This window comes from Botrytis sinoallii (genome assembly GCF_014898435.1).
Source record: "Botrytis sinoallii strain Bc 23 chromosome Unknown BSIN_011, whole genome shotgun sequence".
In the NCBI taxonomy this organism is placed as follows: Eukaryota; Fungi; Ascomycota; class Leotiomycetes; order Helotiales; family Sclerotiniaceae; genus Botrytis; species Botrytis sinoallii.
In genome coordinates, this window is record NW_024066038.1 from 116,345 (window position 1) to 138,036 (window position 21,692).

The 21,692-nt window shown below is 42.8% G+C and overlaps 6 protein-coding genes across 6 annotated transcripts; 2 read left to right on the forward strand and 4 right to left on the reverse strand.

The window, feature by feature from the left end:
* Positions 1–7,024: 7,024 nt before the first annotated feature.
* Positions 7,025–8,793, forward strand: EAF02_006703 (uncharacterized protein; the record flags this gene model as incomplete). Its single annotated transcript, XM_038902751.1, has 3 exons — positions 7,025–7,432; positions 7,555–7,971; positions 8,182–8,793. 3 exons carry the CDS (start codon positions 7,025–7,027, stop codon positions 8,791–8,793), a joined length of 1,437 nt encoding a protein of 478 aa, XP_038757072.1.
* Positions 8,794–9,989: 1,196 nt separating this feature from the next.
* Positions 9,990–10,913, reverse strand: EAF02_006704 (uncharacterized protein; the record flags this gene model as incomplete). Its single annotated transcript, XM_038902752.1, has 1 exon — positions 9,990–10,913. One exon carries the CDS (start codon positions 10,911–10,913, stop codon positions 9,990–9,992), a length of 924 nt encoding a protein of 307 aa, XP_038757073.1.
* A 138-nt stretch (positions 10,914–11,051) lies between these two features.
* Positions 11,052–11,815, reverse strand: EAF02_006705 (uncharacterized protein; the record flags this gene model as incomplete). The annotated part of the gene is made up of 5 exons (XM_038902753.1): positions 11,052–11,059; positions 11,120–11,235; positions 11,285–11,412; positions 11,615–11,685; positions 11,794–11,815. The coding sequence occupies 5 exons, from the start codon at positions 11,813–11,815 to the stop codon at positions 11,052–11,054; spliced, it is 345 nt and encodes a 114-aa protein (XP_038757074.1).
* An 857-nt stretch (positions 11,816–12,672) lies between these two features.
* On the reverse strand, positions 12,673–17,329 carry EAF02_006706 (uncharacterized protein; the record flags this gene model as incomplete). The annotated part of the gene is made up of 12 exons (XM_038902754.1): positions 12,673–14,059; positions 14,108–14,378; positions 14,430–14,663; positions 14,715–14,788; positions 15,097–15,178; positions 15,232–15,405; positions 15,471–15,679; positions 15,736–16,417; positions 16,478–16,706; positions 16,758–16,887; positions 16,939–17,079; positions 17,211–17,329. The coding sequence occupies 12 exons, from the start codon at positions 17,327–17,329 to the stop codon at positions 12,673–12,675; spliced, it is 3,732 nt and encodes a 1,243-aa protein (XP_038757075.1).
* Positions 17,330–19,206: 1,877 nt separating this feature from the next.
* Positions 19,207–19,617, reverse strand: EAF02_006707 (uncharacterized protein; the record flags this gene model as incomplete). Its single annotated transcript, XM_038902755.1, has 3 exons — positions 19,207–19,378; positions 19,439–19,537; positions 19,604–19,617. The coding sequence occupies 3 exons, from the start codon at positions 19,615–19,617 to the stop codon at positions 19,207–19,209; spliced, it is 285 nt and encodes a 94-aa protein (XP_038757076.1).
* Positions 19,618–19,994: 377 nt separating this feature from the next.
* EAF02_006708 (uncharacterized protein) lies at positions 19,995–21,527 on the forward strand (the record flags this gene model as incomplete). Its single annotated transcript, XM_038902756.1, has 2 exons — positions 19,995–20,414; positions 20,463–21,527. The coding sequence occupies 2 exons, from the start codon at positions 19,995–19,997 to the stop codon at positions 21,525–21,527; spliced, it is 1,485 nt and encodes a 494-aa protein (XP_038757077.1).
* Positions 21,528–21,692: the final 165 nt, after the last annotated feature.

Below are 21,692 nucleotides of genomic sequence, written 5' to 3' on the forward strand. Positions count from 1 at the left end.
AATATAACTTGTAATGGCAGGTGTCGATCTTTACTTGATCTTGAGCTCTGGCATACATTGGGAGTTGTAGGGAGACAAAACTTGCCCACGGATCTTCAAGGGACGTAAAGAGCGCATCGAATACGAGATAGACTGGGAGCTATACCATTTGTTCGTTAAGTCCTAGCTCTAGGCAAAACCGATTTCAGGGTGATAGGCTGTTAAGAAGAAAAAGAGGATCTTCCTGGGGGCCCTTCTTTCATCCAACATCAGATTTCCCTCCAAAGAAGACGGGGACAAGAAGCTAACCGTCTCAAATACTGATTGAGGCGAGACTGCAATTGAAGGGCAGGCAAGCAGAGGTTTTCATGATCTTTGCTTCGGCTCAGGATTGTCTGATGGAAAGATTAAACAATATTGGTACCGCTCTGATGATATAGGTATAGGCCGGAGATTGCTGTGTTACTCAAGTTGTATTATTAGTCTCATATCAAAATAAACTATTCTTTCCTCTAGCCGCTTCGGCGTGCTCCCACCCCTCTCAATGTCGTGATTGTTGACTAAGGTCGTTCATTCCACTATTTTAATATTACAATCATTCAGGTACGTGCTAGTTTTCTCTGAGCATTACCATAACCGACCTGTGATAGTGTTTTTCTAAATCTCAAATAGGATGTCGACTCGTTCTCTCTCTGGGACCAATATATCTTTCAACACAATCGCATGTCCTGGCACTTGAAACTCTAATCGGACTTTGTTCTTCTAGACGGTTAATGGGAAGTCATGTGCTTTCTCGGCCAGCAAAACTTCATTTCTCATCCCGAGCAACTTGTTCGTGTGGCATTTTGACCTTGGTGTTCCCATGGTCTTTCGGCGCTGGTACAGTGGTCTGAGCTCTAGATTCTCCTGCCAAAACGGTGCTTGCTTGCTATCAACCACTTGCTTGCCCTCTTTGGAACTCCATTGCGGAGCCTTTTAACAAGCACAAGTCATAAGCACTCTTTCTTCACCCAATAACACACTGTCAATGCGCGATTCCACAGCACCATTGCCGACAAACTTTCTTGAAAGTGAACGATGCTCAAATTGAAAAGGATCCAAACTTTTTTTTCTCTTAGAGTTGGCACAGACTGTTCCGCATTTCTAGCTCCTAGAATTGTTGAACAAGATCGTGTATTTACCACCGTGTTCTACTCTCGGCCGACCGGAAAGTCGTTAAACTATTATCTTAAATTTACTTCGGCCTACACCTTTACCCGTCGACATCATGGTAGACCACTATTCTACCTATGAAAGTTGATAGGCCAGAAATCTGAATGAACCATGGCCGGCATAAGACCATGGAATTTGTTAGGTTGTTATGAATCACCAGGAAGCCACAGACTTGTGCTTTCGATGAAGCCATTGCCGCATTAGAAGTCATTGCAAAGCAGGGCAGAGCATAGAAGAAGCGTCAACAAGCGGAGTGTCTTGAACGAAGCATGCGCCATCTACAATCAATTCAAGCGCTAGTCGAAGCACAGCAGAGTATTCAGTCTGGCCGCTATATTTCAGCCTCAAGCATCAAAGACTGTCTGAAGGCCGTACCTTGCTAATGGTCGGCTCAACATCCGGATCAAAGCATGCTTATTGGACTCTTCAGCCAACGTCAAATCTGCTCCTCCTTCCTTTCTTCACGACAACTCGCGTCGATTTGAACAAACAAAAGATGGAGCGAAAAAATGACGCAAGGAATGAAATGAACGAGCGAATCAAAGAAAAGAGGAGGTTATGAGATTGAAGGGTGGCGCGGGATGCACAAGCCTTTGATGTTTGTGGGTGACTCGACTAAGTGATTTCATCCTTGATGATATAGTTGGAAGTGGTTGACCTTCTCCCGTGACCCGGAGATGGAGAGTTTCGAGGAGTAAGGTGTGGGGAAATATATGAATGGGTTAATATGGGGTCTTTGTGTTTGGTGGTGATATTTTCAATGCTGTGGTTGATGGAAGAAAGAGCCGAAGTGGGATTTGACCTATGATATCCGCGGCCAGATGTCCATGGTCAACTACCCACAAGAACAATCATACCTGTGGAGATGGCGGTTTCTCTTCCCGGTTAGACTGATATCAATCGCCTTCGAGAACGCTCAGCAGCTGCTCAAACTACTGATAGCTCTTGGCGTATCAAGGGAGCATTATATGCCTCAATAGTTAGAAATTTTCTTTAAAAATATTGAAAAGAAACGATACCAAGATCGACCAATTCGATGAAATACTCCGTGAAGCCATTTGATATGTCATACGCACACGAACTTGCTCCCGCAAGGTTGATCTCAGAATTGCTAATGACCTTTCCAGTTTTAGTGCTATTTCCCATTCACCAAATCTCTCCCACGCATTGCAATGCCTCCATATGAAATTGACATGAATTTCCAATTGTCTTCGCATTCATGGGTCAATTAGAGTTTGATATGTCTCCTAATTCCCAAAGTTGAAAGAGGGATCGATGGAGCATGAAGAGAGGGAATGAATAATGCTAAGTGCTCAGTTCTTCGACTTTGAGCTCAATGACTGTCGATGAAGATTATGCTAGGTCTTGTACTACTTCACCTTGTCACGCTGGGTGTTATATCTTAAATCGGACGGACTTATTCAATTGGCGGCGTCTGTTTTCTTCTCATCATATTCCAAATCGAAAGCTTAGATTCCCAGTAGGATGGACACTGGCTTGATAATGGCGGTGGTCTTGAAATATTTGTTTCAGTTTTGATTTTGAGGTAGAATAAAATTGTGTTCATGGATGGATGAGTTATATAAGTCGTTGTGAGATCATGTATCCTTTCTGCTTTGCCATTCCAAAGATGAATGATTTTCAAGCGAATGAAGTGATGCGCTCAAGTTGAGTATGATGAATGTTAGTGTTAGATATTGGAAAGATCATACTACCCCTCCCCTCCTCAAGCTCTGTCGGCACAACATCGCTTAAGCTTTCAATGAGAAACGTGACAATACTTAATGTGTTCTTACCTTGATACTATCAGTGTATCATGACCCCGATTCATCAGAATTCCATTTATTTATTTGGCAATATAATTATAGACTCCCATATCGTACTCAAATATTTATTATACATACCTAGGTACTGTTTGCTCAACCCTCACATTCTGTTCGCACTCACCTGATTCTCTTACCCCGTGTCTGTGCGTGCAACAATCTCATTGGACAAGTCCCTTGTTTCTCACGTGCATTGATCTGCAACGATAATATTTTGTTGCATGTCTCCTAACCCTAATCCTATGTGCCTGTCTCAGATAATTCCTAACCCTAACCCGAAGACTGTTTTGGTGAGAGAGAATGGAGAGGACATACTACGAGGTATCTACAATATATTTCAAACTTTCTTCTTCTTCCCATATTCACATGACATTCTCGCTGATTCATCTACACCCATCATCTTCCCAATCAATTCTCCCCGATTTCCGGATAAGAAGGTAACATCACATCACATCTCATTAGGGTTACAGTACAGCCTTCACTTCAGAATCAATACTTCGTTTCTAGAAGTGTACACCATACCAGCCCACTACGACTGTATCTGAGGAATAGGTAGATCTCAAATCCGCGATCGAGATGCTATTGTATTGTGTATCGGAGTTTCTTATCTATATGTTGTACGAATATTGATTGATTGATTGACTGACGAAAGAGTTGATTCTTGATGAGGAGATGGGGTGAACCTTGAGGATTTGAATCTGCCGTCTGGCGCAGTACGAAGAATCCTCCCGTATCTCCACGTACCTTTTACTTCTAACTACGAGGTAGGTATTCCTCCAACTGTACTCATTCTTCTCTCTCGTCGCAAAAACTGCCATATATCTGCTCCACCAATTTTCTGTTCCAGGAGTCCAGACCAGATAGACTCAATGGCTGCACGAAAATATTGGTGGCGCCCTATAGTTTATGACACCGGCTCGTACAACGCTTAGAAGAAGCAAGTAAGGGAAACAAGGTAAGGGTAGGTGAAATTTTCCGGACGCTTGCATTAGTTGTGTTCTCAACGGTGTAAATGGAATGGGTTGAATGGATCGACTGGAAAAAGTATACAAGATAGCGAGATTGGTTTTTTGATAAGGCTGGATTGTATTATTGATTGTGTTGGCTGAGGGTTGGATGGGGAAATGAGAGTTTGTTGATTTTGTTTATTGTAATTGTAAGATACATCGATCGATGCCGGACATTCATTGTATATCTGGATATCGAGATCTCACTCGCGTACCTACATACGAGAGACCTGCTTGCTCATTTGCTTATTCCACATGCAATGCAGATAACCCCAAAGCCTCTCTTTCGAAGTGGTGCTGCAGAGAGGCTTACATGCTTAGGCTCGTACCCTTCTTGGTCCTGTAAGTAAAAGGGGAATACATGAGGATTCATGTACAGAGTGCCATTCTGTGCTTGTCTGCTTACCGCTACACCACGCCCCCAACGCCTCGGAGGCCTGGAGTACGCCTTTCGTACGGCGTGGGCGTTTTATGGGATAACTGACTGTTGGATCGATCATTTGTTTTTTTGTCTTTTCGATATTAATCTACGGGATTGGCTTCCGAACCCGCGTGGCATTGATGGATTGATTGTAAGGAAATTCGGGATCGATAGATGCGAGGAGCCGAACCGTTGGTTTTTATATTTGTGTACCTGTGAAAGCTACTATGTAGGTATATACGATATTTACGATATTTACTCTGAGGTAGGAAAAGGTTCTAGACTACCGAGACAGACATGTTGATCTTTCCACAAGTCTACCACATACCTACTACGAAGTATGGCATCTTATCTGCATCTCAGCATCGGCATCAGCATCTCACGCACCGTTCAGTGCTATTTTCAGGACAAACCGTTCACCACATGACATAATACCATGCATGATATTGTTGATTGCACATTCCGTATCGTACAGTCGAGAGAGATCACCAGATCTTAGCCCTCTTCACTTTTTTCCTTCCAACTATTCATGATCCGCACCCGTGGCTTGCAACTGGTATATCTTCAGAAACGTGCTTGCATTGGGCCATTTCCCTAGATACGAATCCTAAACTCCAAACATGCCATCTCCATGATGGATCCAGCTTCCCAATCCATAAACGCACAACTCTCATTTCGGTAGGATGAGAAAATCCTGGTGGGCATTGGTCGTGCGCGTCGGGCATATTACTAGGTTGGGGGTGGGATGTGGGCTCAGATGCCACTTATGCAGGGGTATCGCGAGGGGCATCGGGAGTGAGATCTAGAATTGGTCGGGTATGGTCTGGGCCAAATTAGTGGAGAGTGAAGTTTGGGTGGTGGCCGTGGTCGAGATCTGACTGATGGACTACTTTTGGTTGGCGAGAGGATGAAGGAGGGAGGGGAGGCATGGGGGAATGTTTGGATGTTGAATGGAGATATAAATTTACGTGTAAAATTATATATATATATATATGTAAAGTTATAAAGTTATATGTATATGTATACTTCATAAAGGTATAAAGAACCATGTTATAAGTTCAATAATCTCACTAGCTCGACCATTCCAACTGTTATCCCAATCATCAGTAGTATGGAGTACGCACATCGTATCACCCACCACGCTTCACCTCAAAATTCAATATTAGGCTTGCTCGTCTCGCCCATATGGTTACTCCAAGCAGTCTCCAACCCATATGGCGCAGATGATGGCTTACGATGGCTTGCAGCGTTTCCCAAAGGGATGATCTTAGCATCTAGTCGCATCCAGATGGAATTCTGACTGGTTGGATGCCACATGGGATGGATGTTTCCATACAGAACGGGTATGTCCTAGGTGGTGACTGCCCAGGACCTGGGTATAGTATCTTCGGAATATTAATCATTCTCCCCCAAAATGATTCTCTCAATGGAGGAGGAGATAGAGGGGAGTCTGCATCGATGGTGATAGTGATACTTTGTACTTGGATGAATGGAGGCATAATAACGGATATTGGATCCAGAACTCCCATGTAAATCTTTCTCCATGAACCAATCTCCAATCTAAATGATTTTCCTTCGAGTCTACTTTACTTGGTGATCATATAACATATTCGCCGTCTTGTATGGTTCTTCCTTCTAGTCAAGTTCATCTATTACCTATCCATTGTCTAAAAGTTCAAACGAAACGAAACTAGAAACCTTGCTTGCGTTGTGGTTGGCCTGGTTGAATTACGGACTGGAAACTCAAAAGGTATTTTGCCTATATTAAAAAGATATCAAATCAGTCTCTCTGCTTGGACTACCTAGTACCTACCTACCTACCTACCTACCTGGACTGCGCCCGGCATACGCCTCTTGAAGGGAAAATTCAAGAGTGGAGAGTTGGAAAGTGGATATTGATCTGGATGTGGAAGTGAAGGATTGAAAGAAAGATCAAATATCATTCGAGAGCACCCTCCGCATACCACTTTTCTCCTTCTGCGGAAGAATCATCAACGACTTCAAGATTTTGATAACATACAAGGGATTTTTATTTTCCAACAGAAGATTTCCTTTCCAACTACAGTCATTCTTTTTTATCAATTACTTTTTGGGTCGTTGGCAGATTTTATCTGCATTGCATATTGAGGTCTTCACCTTTTTACGATAATTCCTTCTTCCATTCTGGTCTAACTTCTAAATAAACTTCAAATTCGAGACGGCACGGTACGATAAGTTGGATAGCGACGACGGAAGAAAGGAAAAGAAATCCAAGCAAGGAAATCAATCGAGTAGACATCAGACGAAAATACATCATACCTAGGTACTACATCAAACAATCATTCTTCGACGCAATCGATCCGGCTTGAAAAGAAACAATCGGGACGGGAAGGATTGAAGGAAGAAGAATCATCGATTGTTCTTTCGTTTCATAACAATTCATACAATACCACCGACCCTCTTGAACGAACGTTCGATAATTGTTAACTTCTCTGCCACCGACGACTATACTGGTTGTCGATTTGAATTTCGAAAAGTGATGCTGGAACCACGATTGTAGAGATATACCGCATTGTATATACTACCTATCATCTTTGAACGATATGGATATGGATCTAGATCTAGATCTGAATCTGGAAATGGAAATGGATATGGATATGGATACGAATATAGATATGGAAACGATGTATGAGGTGTCGATATCAAAGTCGCCATCTTATTCGCCTTCCTTTCCTTCGCAACAATTCATGTCGCACTATCCAACGGTCGCGGCACCAACTCTCCCTATCCGCATCCCTACCGTCACCAAACGGGTTTCAAGCAATCAAGCTTCTCTCACCACATCGTCGTCATCATTACCATCGACGTCTTCTTCTTCCAAAAGTTACAAAACTCGTAATCTTCATACATTTCTTTCTTCAACTAATTTTATAATACTATTGACAATATTTTCCTCCTTCCTCATCACCACATGTTCGGCCGAATTTTATATTGAAGAACGAATGGTTGAAGTTCGAGAAGAGATTCCTGAACTATTTGCATCCACACTCGCACGTCTAGCTAGATCTGGCACTATTTTAGTTGATCAAACGACCCGATCCTCGCTCCCACGCAATCGCTTCCGGAACTTAAGACTTGGGAAATTACATCGAGGACCTCTAGTGACGAAGGAGAACTTGAAGGAGACCAAGAAAAAGCAACCAACATTCCAATTGAACCTCAATCGTCAAATCTAGATCTCGACTCCGACTGCGAATCCGATCTTATTAAAAAGAGAAACGTAGCGGCGATAACTTCCACAGCCACAATCACACCTCCCAGAAGTACAAGTACAGCAACCGCGACCGATTCCGCCTCATCGTCGTCAACACTGGCGGAATCGCAAACGAGTAGCGGCCTGGTGTCCGCTGCTACGGGAACAACCAATTTACCCACGCCGTTCGATAGTGGGTTTACGAGTAATATTACTTCAACATGTTCGAGTTTTATGATGGACTTTTTGGCAAACGAGACTTTTAAAGCTTGTTTGCCTTTTTCATTGTTATTGCAGGTATGTGATTTTCATTTTCGGAAGAGGGTATGAGATAAAGGGGGAGGGATTGGGGAATTGAAGATTGGTCATTGTATGCAAGCTCAAACAATGGCATTATTTGTTCCTCGAATCTCATTCCCCCTCAAATTAATTCTCAGAGCTCAATAAACCCAATTGATGCATACAATCAACCAAGACCCAATCCAAAACTAACTCCCTTTCCCACAGAACTCCAACTCTTTCTTTCAAGCCTCCAAATCCCTCGTTCGCATCACCCAAACCCTCGATGCCTCCTGCTCCGCCAACGCGCAATCATGCTCAACCCTGATGTCCTCCATCGCCTCCAACATCACCTCCACCACCGCCTGCTCCGTCGATCTCCTCGCCGCCAATCCACTCGTCACACAAGCTCGTCTGGGTCTCCTCGCCTATTCCACCCTCTTCACCGCATCCTGTCTCAAAGATCCCTCCAATGGCGCATACTGCTACGCGCAAGCCGTCACAAATTCTTCCTCTCCAACAGATAGCTACATATACTATCTCCCTCTGAACACGAGTCTCCCCGGCGGCTCCCAACCCACCTGCAATCAGTGTCTGAAAAACACAATGGCGATCTTTGAATCTGCGGGCGCGGTCAGAACGAGCGCGATAGCGGGTACGTATGCCCAAGCCGCTGGAATGGTGAATGTACAATGCGGGCCGGGATTTGTGAATGCGAGTTTACCTGCTGCGGCAGTGGTGACGGGCGGTGCAGGATCACGAATGGATGGGTTGGGCGGAGGAATGGGTTTGAGTAGTTTGCTGGTGCTGTGGATTGCGATCTTTAGATGGTTAATATGAGGGAAGATGGATACGAAACTAGATGTGAATATGGATACGGATATGAATTCGAAAGTAGAAGATGGGGAGAAAAGAGAATGGGATACCCGAACCAAGAACAACAACAATCAGGCCACGCCGGCCCAAAACCTCGATGTCAAGAGGAGGCTTCACATATATAAATTAATAATCAACGGAATAACTCGTATACCCATTAATTACATCAGACACAATCACCGGATAGGATAGGATAGGACAGGATACCTTCCATCCATCCATTCTTCTGACCCCATCGGTCCAAAAATCTCCTCGAGTCCCAAATTTCCCGTCCCACCTCCCAACTCAAAGAGTACCTACCTACCTCACCAAATTTCTACCTCACCACCTTACCACCTCCCCGCACGAGCACACCTCACCAAATCGCAACCACACGAGGAATCAATCGGAATTACAGAATCACAGCATCTCACAATTATACATTATACACTATACCCAGACTCAAGAAACAGAACCGAAACCGAGGAATGAAACCGCAGCGAAACAGGATATAAGATATGACACTCTCGGAAACGGAAATGGAAACGGAAACGGAAATGGAAATGGAAATGGATCAGATGGATTGAGGATGGTCGGTCACGCAAAATTCTTTTTTTTTATTACATGTTTATGTTTATGGCTGGGTATTTATCTATGTCCACGGGTACCTAGGTAGGTACGAGTAGATACTCACATATATTTAGCGGTGGCGTGGGGCTTTTTATATTTTTATACTTTTATACTTATTTATTATTATTAATTTATATATTATTAATACTACTATTATTACTATTATGGTTTTACACACTTCTTCCCCCCTCCCCTCAACGAAACGATATAAGAATCAGTAGGTAAGGAAGAAGTTTCAGACTTTGAAGTAGTAATTTGTCTAGGGAGTTGAAACTCGATATCTTCCAAACCAACAAATAAATCATTTCCACGTTTCACAATGTATAATGTATAATTAGATACCCTATTCGTAGTATAAAACGTTAAAAACAATATATTTTCGTAATCGAATCTAGGTATATCTCTACCATGTAGCTACCTACCTAGTACCAGAGCTCATAACCCCACTCCTCTTAATCTACCTATCTATAGCTACTCTCCAGGTACGAATAATCTATCCATCTCATTCCCATGCATCCATCTGGTAATCATCCACCTTCTACAAAGCATCTCTATTTCCCTCCCGAAAAACTGACCACCGCCCACTTCCCACTCCATCCCCATTTTCTCTGTCCAGAATCTCCGCCCCCTCCCTCCATAGCCCTCAACTTCTCATCCAGTCCTGGTTCCAACCCAACCACCACATCCGCCTTGCAAGTCCGCAATGCCAGTACGTTAACACCGTACCCTGGACCTAATGGTCCAACGGCCTTTGTAAATGGGGTTGTAGGATCCCAAGTAGCATCCCCTGTCAACTTTCGATAATTCAAATCTCCCTTGAAAATGACCAAATCACTTTCCTTGAGATCTTCATATAGTCGAGGTGCCGTGCCTGGTAATCTCCAATAACTACCTCCTTCAGTCCAGAATCTATTAGCTCTTAAAGTCAATTGACCTTCTGCATGGAATTCGCTCCAAGTGCTGAACAAGAAATCCAATTCCTCTTCTTCCTTTTTGGAAAGTGGTTCTGGTGTTTTTCCATCTCTTTGCTCGTCTTCGGAAGGTGTGGAATAGAAAGATTGAGCATTATTCAATGCGTTTAATAAATCGGAGAAATCTTTTGGTACAACATCTGATACGAACCATGGGATGGCTTTAGAATGCAAAACGATATTTGTAGCAAGACCTGCGCTGAGAAGGAATCCAGCAAGAATTAAATCGACATAAAGTTCAAATCCGGCATTATCGAGAACAATATCGACTTGACGGTTTCTTCCTTCCTTTTTGGCAGTCTTAAGGACATCATATGCTTTGCCCAAATCATTGATAAGGATATTCTTCTCTGAATTTTTTCGTGCTTCGGATCCTTGTAATTTTTGAATGTCTTCGTAGGTGAGAGATGTGAGAAGCGAAAGATCGTTGCATTTCCCATAAGCAAATCTCGCACATTTCCATGAAAAGTATCTTTTCAGCCTCCTCGTCTTGGGTTTTGTCATTTGACATCTGGTTTATGAGTTCGTGGTAGCGACTTGCGAGCTCGAGAACAGCAGGACGGGAAGAACGGAAAGTCGACATCTTTTGGCGCGCAAACACATCGTGGGATTTCCATTCTTTGGATAGGGAGAAAGAGGTTGCTATACGTCTGCAGACTAGTTATTAGTTATGATTCGAAAGGAGTGGAGGCGAAAGGGCAAATTCGTACTGTAGAGATAACATTCCGCAAATAACCATGGAATATTGAACCATGATGGGTAACCCAATTTTTCCAATTCCTTATTATAGCCCTCAATATCCGGCTGTCCATCATCAAGAAGAGGGCTACATCTCGGATTAGCTTCTCATCGCCTGCGAAGACAAAATTCCATACGTTAATTTCCTGTCGTGTTGAAGCTCATATTTTAGCTTTGCGAGAGTCTCGACTATGCGTTTTCCTTCCTCATGTTTGCTACCCGTCGATTCGGATACTGCTCTGTGAACATCATCAATAGCTCCAGTCTATCAGAGTCAGTATTAGCAAAGATCTTGGTACAGGTGAATGACGCTCCGCTAGCCCTCCGGGGGCCACTGCCGTGGAGGCAGACTAGGCGAGTAGAAAAGCCTCAAGCGCAGCGAGCAAAGGGGTTGGGGGTTTTCCATATCGATTCCCAACATCATCCATGAAATAGACGATCTCCAAGGAAAAAACAGTGCCACTTACAAGAATAACAGGCCAACGATCTCTCGCAGAAATATACGCGAAAGATGTTTTATCCTGAGTAGAATAGAGAGCTAATTGCTCACTAACCGTTAGTCTTTCCTCCTCCCTCTTTCATAAGATCTTTCCCTCCCCTCCTCTCCCCTCTCCCCTCAATCACACATGATAGAAAATGAACTTACGAGTCTTGGTATCAAATTCCATTTTCAAGTAATATTATTCTGCGATCAGAAAAACAAGAAAGATATAAGACCCGAGTTTTATATACAGAATTGACTGTGTAAACAGCAGGAGAGCACCAGAGCTTGAGGCATGGCGGGGTTTGATAGTGGTGGGGCAGAAGCTTGGCATACACGTGATGGGTTTATTGGATGGTGTTTGAGGTTTGTTGAGATGAGACAGTTAGGCAGGAACAAGTGACGAAATGATGGCGTCAAAAATTGGCCCCCTTTGATTTCTTCATCATCTAGGGGTGAAAAAGCACCATGTAGCATGGTAAATTGCAAAATGTTAATTTGGCATTTCAGACGGTTTCACAACTTATTTTTGACCAAAGAATCTACTATATCGACATGGAATCCCTAGATTTATGTGTGAGGCAATCGCGATTGAGAAATTGTAATTGAAGGGACGACAATTGGAAGTGTTTGTGCACCCCGTTATGGAAACTCTGCGATGTTTGGACGCATGTACGTATATGTGAGAAAAGCGAGCGATTTGAGATTATCTATACCATTGATCTGGAGACATTACGCCATCCCATCAAGTACATACCACGAGGATGTCTTTATTATATGTGCTCCCCTAACCATTTAGCGAAATCGCTAAACATATGAATATGCTATGAAATTAATGCCCAAACCGTAAAAAAGCTATTAGTATTCTCGTCTCTTTTCGCTATTAGGTATCATCGATTATTATACAATTCATTCCATTTCCCTTCCCATGTTGACCCAATTATCCGTATATTGCATTTCATATATTTCATATCAACTCCGTACCGTATCTCTCTCCCTCTCATCCAGCCGGCCGAGCCTGTCCAATCGCCCATCCATTTCCATTTAATTCCAATCTGTATTACGCTTACTAGCTTCCAACCTAGCAGCCTTCTCACAACTCAATCTCTTCAACAACTCTCCAACTTTCGGTAATTTAACCGGTTTAGTCATAAAATCATCAAATCCACTTCTATCCGCCTCGTCTCTTGCTTTTTGACTTCCCAAACCAGTCATAGCAACTACATAAGCCTTGCCCCTTGGTAGTTCATCATACGTCTTTCCTTCAATCTCCATTTCCTTCTCTTTCTCTCTGCCATGCCCCCAAGCGATTAGACCATCCAACCCTACACATAACTCGCTCTCCCAATCTCTGATAAGTCGAGTAGCTTCGAATCCATCCATGTTTGGCATTGAAATATCCATGAAAATTACATCAAATCCATTTTTTGACGCCTTTACGGCTGCTACTGCTTCCAAACCATCAGCCGCACTCACTATTGTGTCTATTTTGCGTTTTTGAAGATAACGATGTATCAATTGGAGATTAAGTGCGTTGTCGTCGACGGCGAGAATATGGAGGGGGGTTTTTTCTGGGGCGACTTGGGCGACTTGAGGAGGCGGAGGCGGAGGCGGAGGCGAAGGATGTTTTGATGATTTGCGTTCGGGAATTTGCGGTTTGGGTATTGGTTCCAGAGGAGTAGCAAGAGGTGCTTGGAGTTGAAGCTGTTCAAAGTTTTGAAGAGATTCAGCGAATTCTTCGCGGACTTTTTGTTTTGCTAAAGTAAGTGTTATATCATTTATTTTGTTGGGCTCCGGCTCTTGCACTGGTAAAAAGCTATATTCCTTTGTTTCAGTGCGGTGTGATTCCTCTGGTGATCCAAGAGGAGTCTGTGTGGTAGCGTGCTTATTGCGTGATTCGCAAATAGTTTGATCCAACAGAGCAAGAATTGATCGGGCAAGTCTGTAGGGTCCTATTGGTTGAGAAATATTGGCAATAAAATGCTGATCATCTGGCCTATTGATAGTTGGATAGCTCATTGCGGCATGTATCACTAATATCCTCTGACAAGGAGAACATTCTGGAAATTTACATGTCTCATTAATGAGAAGTAGATCTTCACTCTGTGAATTTCCATCAGACTTTCGGACATCAAAACCATACCACTCGGAGCAGTATTTTTGAATACAATCCCATGCATTAGTTTGTGAAGATGTGAGTTGGCCACGATCAAAAGAAATTACTCTTCCTGCTGCTCTATCACGGAGCGATCTCATTGCTTTTTCGGCAGCAATTCTGACATCAGTTGTATCGACAGTATCCCCGCTCATTACTTCATCGTGTGAAGGGGGTTCAGATTTTTCCACAGGAATGAGAACCTCGACGTCGGTCCCTATCCCTACCTCACTGCGGATGAGTATAGTTCCACCTAATTGTTTCACAATGCTCCAGCTAGATTCCTCATTAGCTCATTCATGTGAAATAGATGGAAGAACTCACACAATAGAAAGACCCAAGCCAACACCAGGTGTAAAGCTATTTTCTTGGGCAAATGGGTGGTAAAGTTTGCGATCCATGTATTCAGTTGACATTCCTTTGCCAGAATCTGTAATACGCAGACACATGAAGTCCCCGGTAGGATGAGAATCTGAAGGTGGCACGTCGATGGCTGTTTTTTGTTGTCGCAGTTGCAACTGTACTTGAATATAGCCATGATCTGTATATTTTTGCGAATTGCCAAATATGTTCATCAGAATACGTTGAATTGCACCTATCAAGGATATTAGCAGTGTGCCACTCCTGCCAGATTTCCAATACATACCAGCGTGAACCTTATAAGACCAATCCCGCATTTCGAAATCTAGAATGATTTGCAATGGTTGTGCCGTTACGTCTGGCGAGAGACCAGTTTTCTTTTTTGGTGAACCATTTGAAAGTGCTAAATTATACATGGGAGCAACACTTCTAAAGTGGTTAGCAGCAATCATACCATTGATGGTATCCTCGCATAGCAAAGCTACGTTGGTTACTTGATGAAGCTCGCTCGAGAAAGACCCTGATACATTGTTAATTCAAGAATGATCTAGCCTAGCATACAACAAAAAACCTACCTTGTAGAGAACCTTCTCTTTTCTCGAAAGAGTTGATTTTGCTGTAGTCAAGAACGTGATTGATTGTATCCTATGATGTGGTGTCAGTTTAAGTTTCTAGGGGCAACAATTCAAGAGGCAAGTGGGATCAAATGCAAAAGGTAATCCAATAGCCCGGACTCGCAGATGGGATTTCATATCTCAATGCTAAGAAAGGGTAAAATATCTGAAGTGAATTCAGTATTTCAGACCTTTTGGATCGTCTAACTAGTTTCAGAAACTGACAGCTTCTGATCGTCGGACTGTAGTCCGAACTATTGGAAACCTTGATAAAATGTTATAATATTTGTTGCACGTACCAGGAGAGTACCACTGCAATTCTGGATTGTTGAGACAAACTCTGTTTGTGAAATATCAAGGTTCGATTCCCGTAAGAAGTCTGCTGAAGCCAAAATGCCATGTAACGGACTTCTAAATTCATCTTTGCTCATCATTAGCGCTTTCAAGTGAATACTTGCAATGGCCAATACTTACGAGAAATGCTACTAATAAAATCAGATTTCATCTTGTTAGAAATCAGAGCATCTAATCGACTAATCTCCATCATGACCGAGTTTGTAAATGCAGACAGGTAAGATATCTCATTATTTACGGTAAAAACAGGAACTGCTGATTGACTCCATACAAATAGGCCTGAGTACCATCTCTCTGTAGTGAATTGATTAGCCGAGAATAGAAGGGGGCTATTGCGACGTGATAGAAGCATGACATACCGCCAGCAGAATCCCAAAGAGGAAGGAATATGATTTGTCTTGCTTTATGGAATACTTTGCCAAGCATAGTTGCTTCCGCTTCTTGCTTCATAGCATCGAAAGAGCCAGATGTTTTAGGCCTTTCAGTAGGACTAGTATCGGTCGAGGGCGCGCGTTTCCGATCGTTAACTTGTTCCAGGCTTGAGAAATAGCCATTGTCGTCAATATACCTTTATTAGGGTCAGTTAAATGGTCCTATAGAGATCGAACGTAGTCCAAACCATACCAGACATTTCCCTTGGGGTAAGAATTCATTAGCGACCGAAGGGTTTTGCCATCCAGGACATGAGCTTCTGAGTCCCAGGTTGCAACTTTTGCCGCTGACATAGAAAGGACCTTTGCCACTTTATGTCTATCCGTGGAAGTTCGTATGGTGCCTTGAGATAGTTTCCTTCGGTACTCTTCATACTTTGGTCTTTCTTCATTTTGTACGAGCGATCTCCTCAATTCAGCCTCCTTCACCTCTGTACCTATATCAGTGCTTGTATCCATGTAAGCATCCATATTCCCCACTTCAGTATGACCATTAGTTGTGTCTAAGAAGACAACACCTCCAACGTTGAGTTCAAGCGATTCCCGAAGGATTTCGGCCGCATGATCCAAAGTGATTCGTATCTGATCAAGTACAGATTCGGAAGACTGGTGTGGTTGATTTGATGTGTCAGAATGTCCATCCTGAGAAAGGTCTATTCTGGTATCATTATCGGATTGAGTACCGGACCCATTGGTCGTATTTGATACAGACATGGTTGAGGAGTATGGGCTGTCAGAGACAATGTTAGTGTAACGAGAAGTTCTTTCTATGAAGGTAGCAATTCCTTTCGACATGAGCGCAACTCGATGTCTTTCGATAGCCTCTCGTTGCGTTTCCATGTACTTCATGATATTGTTCGCTTGATGATATAAAACTGGATGTTGGGTTAGTATCAACACAGATCTTAGTGAGGTAAGCTGCGGCCCAAACCTACATCTTCTTCTTTCTAAATTAAACCCAGTGTTAGGGCGATCACCGAAGACACACAAAACACCAATGTTGATACCATTTTTGGTAGTAATTGGAGCCCCAGCATACCAAACGTATGAAGCTAAAGTACCATCAACTATGGATAAACTGGCAAATCGTGGGTCTTTCTTTAAGTCATCGATAATAAAACAAGGGTAAGGATCATCTTCGTCATCATTGATGGCCAAGGTATTCTGAAATTCTCGGTTAGTATATATTTAGGATTGTGGTTGGTTTGTCCTGACTTCACAAAGTCCACCTGGTGTTGGCACTTGAAAACAACCAAACCATGAATCATTGACGATATCTTCCTCGGGTAGAGATTTATCGCGCCGTGCTCCTGCAATGAAGTATTGAGTAGAGCCATCAATAATACTAGTGTGTATTAGCTTTATCGGTTTGTCAATGAGTTGGCATTTCTCATACCTGATCATAGAATGAACGCCCCCGAAACGCCATATGGCAACCTCGGCATAATTGTCGAGGGCTCCATCAGAATTGAGTCGACCATTTAGAGTATCCTCAGAAGAATGAGGATTAATATCCGCTTGATAAGGATCATAAAATCTAAAAGACAGGAATGAAGCAGTTAGTCAAGAAATCACGAGTATTCGCTTTCATGATGCACGTGAGACACGGCCAATAGACACCCATGAAAGGGTCACACCTTTAAGCCAATTAAAAAGGATCAGACTTACTTTCTCAGTTCGAGTGCACGCTGCGAAGCATACATGTCTTTGGTTTTCTGTGTTAATATTGAGGTTTCCTCAATAGCCCCGAGGAAATCGCCATTGGAACAAACATTCATGGATTCCATGTGGTGACGGATAGGTATTAGTGTGAAGAAGAATACCAAAAGACGTTCTCATTCCTGAGGATTCCGAGGAAACAAACAAATGTTACTTCAATATTAGTATTACCAACAAGATAGGGGAAAAATAATATCTTGCTGAGGCAAAAACGAATTAACATCAATTGAGAGAATCAAATGAAGAAAAAAAGATTCAGGGTTTGATCAAACAAGCTTAAACCTTAGAAATTGGGTTTTACCTATGGCATTACTTCGTAGAATAGTCCAGTCTTTTGTGGCTTGCTTTTACCCTTGGACGAGGCTGAGATTTTGATTAATGTGGCTGACTGGGTCGACGTCATTTATTGCATGGATGAAAGGTTGATAATTGATACTTGATCGGTAAGGTTACTAATCATCTACCGTACGAATGGTATATGGAATGTAGGTACGAGAATACGAGGGCACATAACGAGCCAAGAGTTCTTTATTTCATACAAAAAAGCATCGAGTAACCTTAGATACGAGGCAAGTAATCTTATTATTAGTATCTACTTGGTAAATATAGTAGACGTACCTAACCTTTAATCACGCAGATTCATCTCGTCTCCCTAAATAAACTTTGTGCATCACATTGAAACATTCAAATTTGGACAGATTTTGACGAGGCTATTCCATATGCATGTCGGGTATTCTAACCTCGAGTCATGCTCGGGCTGACATATCGAAATGCTTTGGCTTTCGGCGGCGGATTAATTAGTACTAGGCGCGGCGCCGGCCTGTGAAAATGGGTAGACCTCGGATGGATAAGGCTGGATCACATATCCCCGAGGAAGGCACGGGGTAGTTGGGGCCGGCAAATTGGATATAAGGATGTACTAGGTAGGTACTAATAGTTAATTTTAACCTTCTGATCCTCATAGTCAAAAACACGGCAGAGCGTGCTGAGGAGGAAGTCTCAGAATCTACTTTCAATATATCACTGACAGCGCACCGATGAGAACACTCCAAGTAGATTTGGCGGAATTCTGTTTACAAAGGATCTCTTGGCCTGGGAGATGGTGATGTTATGTATGGAAAGAATCACACACAAAACTCAAAACATACATTCAATTGGTTTTCCAAGTTCCAAAGAGACGGCATCTTTAGTATGCAAGTCATTTCGTATATCGTGTGATGATTTCTGGCATCTTTTTGTGGCCCTATATGGTGTATTGAGAGAGGTGATCATGAAGACGATCGACCAAAGTTGGGAGATTGTTCCAAGCCGAAGAGATCGAGTTGGTTCACTTTGTATGTTCTTTTCTTGAACTTTCTGGGTAATAAATAGCAGATTCATTCCGGGAACAGAGAACCCTTCGTTATTCAATCAACACTTTCGATCCAGCTCGATTCACTTTCCTGCCATCCCCGGTTAATCTTTGCATCATCCGAACCGGATCCTTAAATTTTTGACTTCGGCTTCTCACAGTAGACATGATCTTGTTATTTTAACATATAATCGACAAATGTGTTTAGCAATCTCCAACATCATTTCGTGAACATCTTCCATCCTTTCCTATTCAATGTAGGAAAATTACCCTATTTCTCCCATTCAAATCAACGGAATCCGAACTCTGGCAGTGATTGAGCCATGGAGAATCATAATATTGACAAACTGATCATTGCACACTCGCACAATGAATTTTGAAAATATAGGGTGCTTGTTCTCGTCCCTGCTTACCAATATATTGCCCTTTGTATGGAAAGTGAGTCGTCAATGTTTTGCCTCCTCACAGAGAAATAGAGAATTCAAATCATATCCATATACATGGAGCGTGCGCAGTGCTTGTTGAGAATGAGGGGATCAGTCTCAAGGATAAAATTTAACCCATATGTACAACAACTTTCCATCAATTCGTTCTTTAGTGATGTCCATCGCCATGGCCCTCTGCATGTCCGTGATGTTCGTCCGCCAAAAACAAGTATTCGTATCCGCAATATGCTGCAAAAGCTACCGTCGCAATGCCTAATCCAGGGAAGGTGTTTGAAAATCGATTCCGCCTTGAGTATTGTCCTTGATATCTCCAAGCTTCACTAATAAAAGTTATCAGTATGGTGAGTCCGAAATTTGGGGATATGCGCTTCCGAGCTCACCGTCGTGCCCATGGGTCGCCTGCATTTTTACCAGAAGCGGCAGCTAATGCTTTTGGGTCGAAACCAGTAAGATTTGCACGTTGTGCAGCTCTAAGAATTCTATTCAAAAAAGTCAGCGATTGAGACATAGAAATTACCATTATCTATCTTCAGTGAAACACATACCTTGTGCACTGCATTGTGAGAATTACAACTTTCACCTAATGATTTATTGGCAAGTGGTAAACAATGTATTGAACATGGAGGTCGAGCTCGGGTATAGTTCGGGTACGATTAGGGCGTCTAATATTAAGCGCCATCCTTAGCTACAGTAATTGTTCATGCTTGATCAAAGCAGCCAGCTTGAACTTTAAGAAACACAAGACTTGGTGTTGAGAGTTTTTGAATTTTAAAGCAAATAAAAATTTACAAAGTGATAATCATCTTATTTTCTTGTCCAGAATTGTTGTTGCTTTCGACTGCGAAAAAGAAACCCTTCCCCTCCTTGCGCAATTTGCGTCCATGAAAGCCATCAACCCACCTTCTATACCCAACATACATACTCGACGAAAACAAAATGCCTCCACGAATGCAAGCCTATGGGGCTGCCCCAAATAGTATGGCATCTCATTATCAACAATATCCACCTCATACACAACCACATACTGCAGGACTTCCTCCGCCTGGCTCGATCGGAAATCAATTTATGAGTGCGAACTCCATGAGCAATGCATTCGCAAATGGAGCTAGTATGGGTATACCAGGAGGATTTTCTGCACCTGGTATTCCGCTGCAAGGCGGTGGATTAGCAAGTCAAGCTGCACAAATGAGCTTCGCTGCAGCACCGTTGCAACAACAAGGGCACAACGGAATGGCAGATTCAGGGACGCGGGGTATACGTGATAAGGGTAGAATACGAGATGTTTGGAAGGGGAATTTACACGAGGAGATGGCGATTCTGCGGCAACTAGTGGACAAATACCCTTACATTTCTATGGTAAGATACTCCAATAGTGATTGTTGACGCCAGAGTTAACATTGCTAGGACGCGAAATTTCCTGGAATCGTTGCTCGGCCTATGGGATCATTTAATGGCAAAGGAGATTATCACTATCAATGCTTACGATGCAACGTAGACTTACTGAAACTTATACAACTGGGCATAACATTATATTCGGAGGATGGAGAATCATTACCTGCGACTCCTCCCTCGGACTCGGGACTAGATCGGAACTCAACAGGACGAAGAATTGGCAACGGCATGGGACAGATACCTTGTACATGGCAGTTCAACTTTAAATTCTCGCTATCGGATGATATGTATGCAGAAAAGGGCATTGACGAAAGGAAGATTGCCGGTACGGATTTCAACAGATTAAAGGAAGAAGGCATCGATCCATTCGAGTTTGGTGCGGTATTGATTAGTTCCGGACTTGTATGTGATGAGGAGAAACGTTGGATCTCAGGGCACGCCGGCTACGATTTTGGATATCTTACAAAGATTCTGCTTCAGAGACCCTTACCGGATGACGAAAGAGAATTCGATATGCTCATGAAAAAGTTCTTTCCAAGTGTATATGATATCAAATATCTCATGCAACAAGGAACAATTATGAACAAGTTAGGCCAGCTTTCTCATGTCGACGCCGTCACCGCAGAACTCCTTCAACGCACCGAGCGACATCCCAACATTGAAACCATGATCGACGTCCTCAAAGTTAAACGTGTAGGTGCTGTCCACCAAGCTGGTTCCGATTCCCTCGTCAACGGTCGAGTCTTTTTCAAACTCCGCGAACGTCTTTTTGACGGCGAGATTGGAGATGAGCATTTAGGTCGTGTCTTCGGTATCAATCTCCAAGAAGCCAATACAGCTGCTACCCAGCAAACCACCCCACAACATTACAATCAATACCAAGAAAATACTACTCCGAACCAAAATGGTTCAGGATCGTCGTTTGCAAATGGCGCACCCAGTACTCCGAATAATGGAAATGCCAATTTAGCAACTACACCTGCGCATAATAATAATGGAGGAAATGGTTTAGGCCCGCTAACACCAAGTAATGGTGGAGGTGCGTTCGGACATTTTCAATATGCAAATAAGCAGTAAAGAAGAGTTTAGCAAAACCCAGCATTTTCTAGCTATTGGCAGGAGAAATTATAAAAACATACATTTCCTAGGCTTCCTTGGTATTTGAAGGGACTGAAGGACGGAGTTCATGAGGGGTAGGGCTTGGGCGCGTTATTTGGCTGAACTGAACTGTTTGTTTAAATG